General features: G+C 38.4%; 1 protein-coding gene across 1 annotated transcript; it reads right to left on the bottom strand.

The window, feature by feature from the left end:
- Window positions 1-3,934: 3,934 nt before the first annotated feature.
- On the bottom strand, window positions 3,935-10,494 carry cmasa (cytidine monophosphate N-acetylneuraminic acid synthetase a). Its single transcript, XM_067579731.1, has 8 exons — window positions 10,102-10,494; window positions 9,284-9,426; window positions 7,991-8,146; window positions 6,917-7,053; window positions 6,559-6,653; window positions 5,758-5,929; window positions 5,508-5,673; window positions 3,935-4,682 (listed from the first exon to the last, which is right to left on the bottom strand). Exons 1-8 carry the CDS (start codon window positions 10,323-10,325, stop codon window positions 4,495-4,497), a joined length of 1,281 nt encoding a protein of 426 aa, XP_067435832.1. The 5' UTR covers window positions 10,326-10,494; the 3' UTR covers window positions 3,935-4,494.
- Between the last annotated feature and the right edge of the window lie 2,061 nt (window positions 10,495-12,555).

Below are 12,555 nucleotides of genomic sequence, written 5' to 3'. Positions count from 1 at the left end.
TCTTCAATGGTGTGATGATGTGTAAAGCCAACACCTGTGCAATCTCATCCACTTCAATATAATATTAGGGAATCTATCTTTGTAGAATAGAGCTACTCTTCATCAACCCATTCAACCACATAAACATGATGTTTTCAATATGATTAACATCAATGTACAGGTCTTTTTCCTTTTATCTATTATTGCTATTATAAGACCTATTATTTGTTAACCTAGGGCTAACTATTCTGGGCTAATATACATGGGTTATCACTGTATATACAGTATTTAACCCACAGAAATGATTTAACCCTGGTTAGCCTGAAGCGGAGCTGTCCAGACCCCTGTGGTGCTGATTAAGCTACTGCAGCTTGTTTTACTTTCCCTCCACATCCAACTACAATGATTACTTGGCGTTAAATGTAGTTACAGCTTTCAATTTGGCCATGAATATGTATTTGGCCAGTCAATCTTATTTTCTCCGTCACCAATGGCTAACGAGTTGCCTTGTTTCAACTGTTAATAGTTAGGCCTAGAAAGGAAGACGATAGAGCGTTGCAGCGTTGAAAGGATGATAAACATGTAGGCTAAACATAAATGTTTTGATTTTAACATCATTACTTTGCACATACAAAGTCACACTGAGTGTGTTTGCATGCCCACAAGTATCCTGGTTATCATCAGGTTTTTTGAGTATCCCAGTTATGTGTTCCACATGTAAACACCTTTCAGAAACCTGAATAATCCTTTATCCTGGTTTTTGAGAAACCTGGGTTTGCTACCTGGAGTACTCCAATAGAAACCAGAATACTGTCACATGTAAACATGTTATTGAGCGGCTGAGATGTTGAGGAATCAAGACAGAGCTGGACACAGATCAGAAACCTGGATACTGTTAGAATCATGTAAACAGGGATGTTAAAAACCAGGTGTCTTGTCTTCCATGTAAATGCCATATCCAGAATATGGTCAAAAACAGGATAAGACTTAAAAACCAGGACACTCATGTGAATGTAAATGCAAATGCGGCAGAGTTCAAACAGCCAGAAACCAAACTTCGCTGTTCATTCTCACCTGTTGAGGTAACTCAGTCGGTACAGACATCAGTGGCTCTGATGTTCAAGATTCAAGACACGCCTGCACGCAATCAGAAACATGGATACTGTTATGATTATGTATATAAGCATAACCAGTGGTTGTTGGCCAAAAAAAAAAAGAAAAAGAGCTTTGAATAAGAAACGTTAAAAACTACATAACTATACTTTAGGATTAAAAGATGATGCAAAGCATTTTTTAACATCAGAAGATCATCAATGCACTGTGAGGACATTTAGTTCACCCGGTGCAGTAAAAGTTCAAGCATACACACAAACAGGTTCAGCGATCAGATTAAAATAAACACCAGAAGGATAATCGGTGCTTCTTTCATGAACGAAGTGATTTTTTTTTTTCACGTCTTGTAACATGAGTTACCCCACCCAGTTAAGTACATAATTTTATTTGTCTCCAAACCTGTATCTTTTCAAAACACATACTATGCCACACACAATTGGCATATTAATGACACACCAAAGCAAGCGCTCCTCCCTAACAGAAATGACAGTGGCCTTTTCTACGAGCTCCAAATAAATGTCAAACTACAGTCACTGACAGATGACAGGAAAGGAGAAATAACATGATATTTACATGATATGGCTGGCAATTTTCAAATCTCATGTTTGGAGCCAACCCAACAATTAATTGATCTGTTTACAAGTATTATGTGTGTATCCGAAGCCTGATATATCTTACAGTATTCCTCTGTGCTGTAGACCTCCATTGTTGTCCAAAAACTATTTAAAATACATCAATGAGCCACCCATCGTGGCCACTGGGTGACACGTTCCTTCACCACCAAAGGTTGCAGTCAAGTCAGTTTGTTTAGAAACAGCTCCAAAGACTGTGATCACGTTTTCAGTCTCCAGAGAGTCGTTCTGTGTAAGGCAGATGCCACTGTAGTGCTTAGCTAGTATGTTGTGCTACATATCACAACATCTTGACTTACAGTGTTGTACAAAGTCGAAGTCAGTCTTTTTCTGTTTTTAAATAACTTATTTCTATCATTTTACTATGTTGTTCAATCAATTTAAATTTATTTCATAGGTTTCTGCTGCTTGGATTACCTCCTGTATGTTAGTGTTGAAGGACCAGTGTGTAAGTATGTTTTAATTAGTGTATAATCACTTGGAAATTAAGAATAGTCGTGTTTTCATTACCTTAGAATGAGCCCTTTATATCTACAGAGGGAGCAGGTTCTCTTCCATGTTGCACCGCCATGTTTCTACAGTAGTGTTTTTTCACGAGTTTCGTGGCCACTGTAGGTTCTCCAAAGCGCTTGGAAGGGGAGGTGTTATCAGTTGGTTGCAATCTGAAACCTCACCACTAGATGCCACTAAATCCTACACACTGGACCCTTGAATGTTGGAGTTTATTAATATCATAATAAATTACATGCTGGGACTGTTTCTTAGTTGGACTGGTGACTTCTTAGAGTCTCAGCAAAGTTGAATCACAGCGACAAGAAGACTCCAGGAAGTCTCAGCCAAGAAAGAATTTACCATTTTTACACTTCTGTTTGTCTAAAAATTAAAACGTCTCTTGGCTGTAGCTTTATATGTAGCTACAGGTATGACGATGGTATTGATCTCCGCATTTGGCTCTTAGCAAAAAAGCAAATAAATGTATTTTCAAACTATTACTTTAAGGGATTCAAAAATTGTTGTTTGGTGTTCATGCTGAATAAGTTCTGGTAAGCCAACTGCTGCATATTAAAAACATAAGACCAAGACTCTCTCTCATCTTCAATGGACAACTTCATTGAAAATGATTCAAACAAAATCAATAATACACAATTATCAAATAAAACAAAATGAAATAAAATTACATGAAAGAGTGAAATGACAAGTAAACAGTGTAATCAAAACAAAACAATCAACCGAGCACCTATGAGGAGGATAATAGAAACAACAGCACACAGAATTAAATATTGCCATACCCCGTACTAAAATAAATAGAGCTCACACACAGGTTCACTGACTTAATGACACCGCAAAAGACCTCGTTCACCTGAACACACAAGATCAAAGAGCAAACCAGGTTACAATAAACTGGTTTTTTCAGGCCACTTTCTAATAACTCAATCGGCAGTTATAAAATTAATCCTCAGGAATCCTGCTAACCAGGAAGTTTCCACGCTGCAACAGGCACTCAATCGCACTTAGCTTTATGCTGCCTTCATGTTCTGTGTGCAGATATCATAATTGCAGGTTCAAGCAATAGTTAGATATTTTCCCGAGAGTGAGATTAGAAAATTGATACCACTCTCTTTGTTCGGTAAAGATTAGCTTAACATAAAGACTTGAAACAAGGGGAAACCTTGAAAAGCTAATCTGGTTCTGACCAAAGGTAACAAAATCCACCTGCATATTATATACATGTTATATCTTGTTTGTTTGACTGGAATAAAACCCTAAGCGTGATAGAACATGTTAATTAGTGAGCTTTAGAGATGCTGGAAGGTGGATTTTGATACTTTTAACGGAGTCAGACTAACTGTTTCCCTTTGTTTCCAGTCTGTATGCTAAGCAAAGCTTCCATAAGGCTTCTGTCTTGTATTGAACATACAGATATGACAGTAGTATCAATTATCTCGTCTAACTCTCAGCAAGAAAGCAAATACGCTGAGTGTCAAACTATTACTTTAACGGCACATGAGCAAAATAAACAAATGGGTACATACAGCATGACAGGTACAATCAGTTTTACAAAGACGTGACATTTAAAGGTTCGGACAGAACAGAAGATTTGTCAAAAAGTGATTTGTTGGACATTGACTTTGTATTATATTTTGGTTTAAAACGCTACCTCGTGTATAAAATACCAAGTTACTCTTAAATATTAAAAAGTTGTATCTCTATTCCTATTTGGTGTTTTTTTGTTTTTTTTTTTTTTTAAATTAACAGAACTTAACTGGTACTGTAGATCATAAAACTTAAAGTTTACTGCTTTACAAAGAGCGGACCTTTTTCTAGTATTACTTCTTGGGTCCTTGTTTTAAAAGACAAGAGTGATAGCAGTTTCTAGTGTAGTATTTTGGGTTTTGGTGGTGAGGTGTTTTGTCTATCAATGCTAAATCAATATCTTATGTCATTTATGCTCAATCTCAGCCAACAAGGAGAATTCTGCCTCAAGCCCCGACTGCTATGACAAACCTCGGTTGGTTTTTTGTCAAATATGCCATAAATTCTGACTCCTAATATTCACAGCGTTACTTAAATTCCTTCTTTTCTGAAAACTATTTAAGAACATGCATAGTAATCCCAAAAAACTTGATTGTAAACAGAGTGAATTATTTAAATCAATCCTAAATCTAGATATGCATCTTAAATAATATCACTATTAACTCTTAAACCCTTCCATGTAGATTTCATTTGAAATTCTCCTTTAAAATCAGAAGCTGCTGCCGCCGATGCGGTCCTACTTCATTGCAGACTTTGCTTTTTCTTTCTGAAGAAGAATGTGCTCAGCGAACTCTCTGACGGCTCCCTGTCCCCCGACTCTGTGGCAGGTGTACTTTGAAGCGTTAACGGCTACCATTGGAGCATCTGCAGGTACTGCGCTCAACCCTGCCAGGTTTAGACAGTGTACATCCGGCTTATCATTACCTGAGAGGAGGAAAGATAAACATAATTTACATACACATATGTAGAAGCACCTGTACAGACAGATTCATTCTGAAATAGCAAGATACGAGTGATTTAGGGGAATTTGTGGGAATTTTCAGGCTTAGAAGCCTGTTGGACAAGTCGTGAACAGACAGTCTGCCTTTCTCTACAGTGCAAAACACTCATTTGAACTGAAATCATAATGCTTTAATCTGAATTAATAATTTTAAATATGATAACGAAATTAAATAAAATGTATAACTGGAACAAACTTAGAGCAAAAATTATATTCTGTTGCCCTATATCATCATCATTATAGTTTGCCAATTTACTGAGAGGTTTATTTTTAGATTTTATGATTTTTCTTGGCATATTTCAGCACACAAACTTCTACATTTCAGTATTTGTTGTAAACGGCTGCCTCTTTCTGCAGGTTTCTGTCCAGTTTTATCTTCTGTTGCACCTGACAGTCTAATATCAACTACTGTAGGCGATAATATTCTCTCCTCTAATATCTCTATGACTGTCACATGCCTTGACCGGCTCCCATATTAGTCACAACATTAGACATTAGACATGACTTTTTTTTTTAGCATCTAACTTCTTGATTTCTGTTACAGTACAGTGCTGTTCTGATGACACATCGTCAGCACATTTTCCAATTGTTTTGGGGCCTCTAACATGACTACTGACACAATTTGTCTGCTAATTTTTGGCAGCCGTGGTGTGAAATTCTTTTTACTCTTTGGTAAAATCTTTGTGAATGAAACTATTGACTAATTTCCTGATCAACACTATATTACTGTAAATGATTAGCTGCTTTACCCATGTACGCCACGTCCTTCCAGTCCAGCTTCCTGGCCTCCACTATCTTCTTCAAATCATTCAGAGGCTCTTCTCCCACCTCAATGACCTGGCAGCCCGTCCTCTTGGCCAGTTTGTCAGCCAGTGACTGAGCCACTGGGTCCTCTTTGGAGGTCAGCAGAATGACCTGTTGGTGCAAGAAAGAGGGCAGCGTTGGCGATAAAGGACGATACGAGCCAATTCAACAGCTTCTTATAGTGAAAAATCAAACCTCCACTTCTTCTTTCTGCAGCATGCGGATGCCCGTGGTGTCTCTGGTATTAATAGACACCATCTCCTCTCCAGATACAGACAAAAAGATCCTTCCTTCTGTTAAACATCCGGATACGTTACAGAACATCAGCCGAACCACCTCAGGCGTGACGCGACCGAAGTAACCATACCTGTGGGAAGAAGCAGAAATTGGATGAGTGTCTTATCAAAACCATCTGTTCTCAACTACCAGTGTATAATAAAGACATGCAAATGGATAAGAAACAGACAAACATATAAATGCAAATGAAAGTCGGAGCCTTTTATCTGACTACACTTGAAAAACAAATATTCATGAAGTGGAGGACGTATAGACAAATAGAACAAGTACCACAGGAAAATGATAAAAAGAAGAGAAACATACATGTGGTTAGAGATGGGGAAAGACTAGAAGGACACAGTCTACACAGTTACTAACAGTCTAAAATATTAAATATTCAATCAACTGTCACATATGAAAAGGAAAAACAGCAAAATAGTTTGCATTTTTGCTTGAATGATCAGTTATTTAAAATAGCTGCTGATGAAATTTCTGACGATTGATTAATCGACTAATTGTTGCAGCTCTATTATCTAGTCAACATTTGTGAAATGGCATAAATCATCAAACTGACTTCTGCATCTGTCGGGGCGTAAAGCATTCGATCACTTACAAGCTGGTTGTCGTCACAAATAGTTATCTGGCTGCAAAGGTTTGTCACTGGTTGTGTAATATCTTTTTCAGCCCACTAGGTGCTGAGCATGTTTGAATGTATGTTACCTGAGAACCCTCTGTTCTGCCACAGGCCAGTCGATGTCCACATCTATGTCCACGCTGTACTCTGGCAGCATCTCGTAGTAGCCTACCTTGCCACCCTGAAGAGAGGGGAAACAGAGAGATAACAGAGGGAGCATGAGGTAAAAGAAGAGGTCATTTAAAATGTGAATGCGCAAAAAAAATCCACTAAAATCACTGATATAACTAGAAATGGTGAGTTACAGCCTTTCAAATCTACATTCAACGTGTAACTAAAGGAGGCAGATGATAAACTGTAAACCTGACATGTTTAGGAGAACTGAAAAGAATTATGTAGACATAAAATTATGAGATACTGCAGTTTATTTTGCTGACAAATTACCTGCAAAAGTCCCTCGTTCAATATGAGGTCTCTCTTGGTGAAATAAAAGGAACCGTTCTCGCACAGCTCTCCATCCCAGTCCTGACGCCGCGGCCGGTTGGCCGGGTCCAGATTAAACGGTTTGGTAAGCTCATCAGCTAGAAGGAGGGAGCAAGGTAAGGGTTAAAGGTCCGTTCTACAATACGCTGCTTCAACAAATGTTATTTTGCATCTACAGTTTATTCACATGGAGAGGCTGCGTTGACAAAAACAGCTGCCGGTTACGGCTTGAGGCTGAAGCCAATGTGAGAGTACAATGAGGTGCAATGCCACCGACTGCCGCTAGACGCTGGCTCCAATTCAAAAAGTGTTAACTTCTCTCTAATAATACTAAGTAATTTAGTTCAACAACTCATTATGGTCTCAGTAGCCAATTCGGATATTACTGCTACATTAATAAGATTTGAAGACTTATAGTAGCTTTGATGTCTGCCATGTGGGCGTTGATTGACATCTGTCACCTAACAATTTGGAGATAACGATTCATGCCGCATAACATGAATGTTATGAATCTGGTGCAACAGGTTACTTCATGACTAAAGGTTACAACAAAGAACCACAATGAAAACACCCATGTAGTTTGTCGAGGTGCTGCGTGCAAAAAACTGTGACTGTGAATTATATTGGAGCTGCAACGATTAGTTGTTTGAGTGATTAGTCAATCAACAGAGAATTAATTGCCAACTATTTTGATCAATTAATCATTTGAGTCATTTTCTTAAAGAAAAAGTGCCAAAATTATGTGGTTAAATGTGAATATTTCCTGGTTTCTTTAGTCCTCTATGATAGTAAACTGAATGGACTCTTTGTTGTGACACAATAAGACATTTTAGGTTGCATCTTGGGCTTTGGGATCGCCATTTTTCATCATTTTCTGACATTTTATAGACCAAACAATGAATCAATTAATTCAGAAAAAAACTGTCAGATTGCTAATTGATAATGAATATAATAGTTGCAGTTCTTTGTGCTGTTAAAAATAGGTGGAACTATTTTTGGTGCACTGTAACAACTGTCCCACATCTGTTGACTTACATCCTTTCTTGACCTCCTGCCAGCGGAACTGGTGCCTCCTGACCACCGAGAAGACCGAATCAAATCCCCCCAGCGTGATCATCTCCAAGGCCTCCCTCACGTGGAATGGATGGAGACACGGGGCCGTAGCCTGGATGTTACATATGACATCCACCTCTGCGAAAACAAAGTCAACACAACATGAAAGTGGAACAGGATGCAGGATAGTGTTTCATCACTGATTCAACAGAACACAAAGTAAAGTTGAGATAACACTGTGGCAGTTTGAACGAACAACCTGTGACACTGAGACCACACCTGGGTGCATATAAGTCTTTCCATTGTATATAATGTATATGTGTATATATGTAAATTATTTCTGGTCTCAGTTTGTCTCCCTGTGGAAATAAAGGTTTCAATCAACCAATCAGACTAGTTACTCATTTTCTTTTTTGTGCCATGTTTAGGTAGATGGGGTCTCATCTGGATGGCCTCCAAGACAGCTTGAACAGAAGGTCCTAGAACCTGAACATCATGGGAGCCTTTTACGTGCTGGGACCCCACACAGCCAAGGAGGATGATGCTGTCAATATAGGAAATCTCAAGACCCTGTCCACAAAATTCCTGCTGCAGCCAGAAAATCCTGTACTGTAAGCATGGTCGCCGCACAAGCATCATTTGCTAACTGGAGTATTGCAGGTAAAATGTGAGTCACAATTAATAGGGGGCTTCTGCAGAAAGAGGACTGAGGATTAATGTTGTCCCACTGTCTGTGTTTTATGTGTTTCAGGATATGGACCACCTCACCATAATGGGGAAACTGGCATCCCAGTATGATGAAGCTCTACCCTTGGCTTAGCCAGCTGGTGGCTACTGCCCTCAGAGTGCCCATCTCCAGAGTGAGCTGTGAGACTCCTCAACTGTGAGTAGGGTAAGACAGTTAATATCTTAAATCAGAGATTGTTTAGTTTCTCTCTGGGTGAGTTTCCCTGACAGAGTCTTAGAGTTCTTTAAAAAGAAAACAACAAAAAAAGTTAAGTGCTCTCAGCCAGGCCGCAAACTTTGCCACTGAGGCTAATACACAGTACCTTCTGTAAGTAGAGGGTCAAAGAGGCATTATGTATGAATAAATAGATGTCAATAAATATGTTCTAAAGGTTGTTATGCAGTTAAGTGTCATTCTATTTCATATCATTAAATTACCTATTGATATTCACTCCGACGCCAGCAGCACATGCGCACCACCCAGGTACAACAAAAAACCTTTGCCCTCGCTGCTGAAAAACATCCAAGAGGAAACACTAGTCAGCGTACCTGGGTTGAGCCTGGCGAACTCTTGGATGGTTTCCAGTGACGTAGAAGAATCTCTGGAAACTTCAGGACTCCTCCTGTGCACCTTTGCACCCCAGGATTTTGCCACCTTCTCGATCTCATCATGGTCTGTTGATACCCACACACTAAGAAAATACAGGTGTGTTATTATTATAAATATTATATTTACAGTCTTTTTAGCGTAAAATTCCTTCTTTGTGTTTCCCTGTTGAGTTGCGGTGGAAGTATAGTAACAAAAATAGGGACTATGGCACTATAAAGACTGTAACGTTGAAAGATATCTACTAGCTTTTACTGAAGAAGCTTCATGTTAGCTTCAGATAAACTTTTAATTCATTTTTGGTCAGAAGGAGGCTTGTGGATATTGTAAGTGTGTCAGATATCCACTTGATATGACTAACTCAGACTGCTGTAGCCTCACATAAGCTTCAGATACACTTTTAAATGCATTTTTGCACTAAATGAAAAGGATTTTGGCTCCCCATACATTGTAAATGCATAATGAAGGGATCTTCTAATAGCCAGTATGAACAGGAGGAATGATTACAGCAAGAAAAACCTGTTTCAGTGTTCATTTCAGCACCTGACAGACTTGAAAAACCGTGAACTTGTCCTTTAATGAGGCCAAAATGAAAGGTGAAACGGGTTTATACACAGAACATAAATACTGTAATACGAGCTATATAACATGAATACATACACATATATATAAATAAGCTAAGCACTCTGTTTAAAGGATATTTGGAGCCAATTTTAGGGTTGTCTTCATACAACAGTATCTTTATTATTTTCTCATCTACCTGTCAAACATGTCGGAGTCCACAGCAGCCCTCACCACCCATCCAATGAGCGGGACCCCGGCTAACATTTTGATGTTTTTCAAAGGGATCCCTTTGCTTCCTCCCCTCGCCAAGATCACGGCGGCTACGTGTCTCTTGCCACCCGCCTTGGTCTGCTTGCAAGCGGTCAACAGTCCGTCCTGCTCGCCGTTATCACCGGGGAGAAATCTCTTCCGTGTAGCCATAACGGCTGTAGTTATGCGGTTCAGCGGTTTGTTAAAACGGTGGTCGGTATGTCCGAAATATTGCCCTAAAAGAGGAAACCGTAACCACAGATCTCTGTAGTAACTAAGCAAGTATCTACTTGAATGAAATACGAATCAATTCCGGGTTTTCTTCTTCGGGTCTTTTATTTCTGGTTTCTAAATTGCGGTAGCGAGCTCACTACCGCCGCCGTCTGCCCCGGAGGAGGAAGTTGGCGTCAAAAAAATCAAGATCTCCCGTTGATATTCGTATGATTTGGTCTTTTGCGTCAGTGAAACAGATAAAAACAAACAAACAAAAAAACATCATAGGTTGCTCAAAATAAAACTGCACGTTGTGTTTTACTATGGAAGCGCATCGCAGTCACCAATGAAAAAAAAAATGGAGGCCATAATTATGACATAGTATCTCATAATTAGGAAAAACTATCTTCTAATTATGACTTTATCTCATAATTACAAGAAAATATCTCATAATTATGACTTAGCATCTCATAATTATGACTTAGTATGTCATAATTACAAGAAAACTATCTAAACTAAAGGAACCAGTGTAATATATTGTGAATTGTATATTGTGCCCTCTGCCAGGGCTTGTGTGTGTTGTGGCGTTGCTATGTTGTGTGTGTCTTTTAGTGTTGCAGGTTCCTGGTTGGGTGGAGCTGGAGGCCATCAGGGAAGTGGAGGCAGCTGGTCACCGTTGCCCAACAGGTTATAAAAGACGTGCCCATCCTGGCAGCCAGGAGGCCTCACTCTACCTACTTGCACCACCTTGTGTTATGTTGGAGTTGTGTTATGTTGTTATTCGGCCTGGCAGCAGTTCCATCTGCCAGCCTTATCTGATAAAGTTTTTATTATCTTGGTTAAACAAAATGAATCTCTGTTAAATGGAATTCCTTTATTTCAGTTAATCCTTTGTATGTGTTTCCCTTATTTGCTATGGTATTATAAAATAAATGAATACGGAGTACATACAAATGAAAGCAGTAGTACAAATGGAGACACCAAAGTACAGCTCACAGGCAGAGGGAAAACATTAATGTAACCACACATGCTTAAAAAATGCAATATAGAACAATACACAATGTCAAATTAAGAAAAAAATTAACTTATTTAAACAGTTATTTTAATTGAAACTATTTGAATCTGCCCTGAAACAGATCGAAACTCTTTATGTGACGAATGGTGATGACTAAAAACTGGAGGAACAAGCAGGCTTTAATTCGCTGCACCTTTGCTCTTCTTGTCTTTAACTGAGCAACAGCTCCACCTGGGCTGTTTTGTATGTTGGTTGGCAGGGATGATGGTAGGAGACCGTCACTAGCTTTCTGTGGGTGTAACAAAGGACATTATCCTTTTTTTCCCCCTTTGCTGCACCTGGACATTTGCATAAGAAATACGTGTGAACATAATATACAGTATGACACACTTCTACATGACCGCCATATGAAATAGGATCATTCCAATATTATTACCAATTACCCAATTAAAATAACTTGTGTTTGATGTTGAGCTGCAAGGATTAGCCAATTAATCAATTAGTCACCAACTATTCAATAAATCACCAACTATTTTTGATAATTGATTCATCATTTGGAGTTATTCCTCAAGAAAAACAGTTTTTCTGTCATTATTTTTATTTAAAACATATTTAGATTTGTATTTTTAACATTTATTATATATTTTATTTTCTATTATTTTTGTGATGTTAAACATCTACAAAAAAATACTGGATAATGTTTAATTATTGCCACAGTTATAAAGACTTATTATACCCTGAGTTTTGACTGCCAGGCTACATACAGGCTGTATGTTGCTGTTTGATGCCCATGTTTAGATGCACTTATTCATAATTTTAATAAAGGAAAATATGCTGTAGAATGTGCAAGTATATCAATACAGGCTGCAAAATCTGATTGTCAAGATTTGAATTGACTGTGAGCTTATGGTGCTTTTGTTTTAGATATTAAAATATATTAAAATTAGTTGTGTTTGAATGTACCCTGCTGAGAGAATAAAAGAGGTATTTGAGTAAGATAAAAATCTGCTTGGCTTACACGTTATGTTGTTGATTTCAGATTTGAATACAACTGCTGGACTTAAAGCTGCTATAGAAAATGTGTTTACATTAACAAAAGATCAAATGACTATTATGAAATGTGAAAGGGGTCGCTCGTAGTGTTGAACCCACAAATAATTATTACCCCACTCA

Source organism: Thunnus thynnus, chromosome 22 (genome assembly GCF_963924715.1).
Source record: "Thunnus thynnus chromosome 22, fThuThy2.1, whole genome shotgun sequence".
Classification (NCBI taxonomy): domain Eukaryota; kingdom Metazoa; phylum Chordata; class Actinopteri; order Scombriformes; family Scombridae; genus Thunnus; species Thunnus thynnus.
Note: the sequence above shows the minus strand (reverse complement) of the source record. Positions and strands in the feature narration are given on the sequence as shown.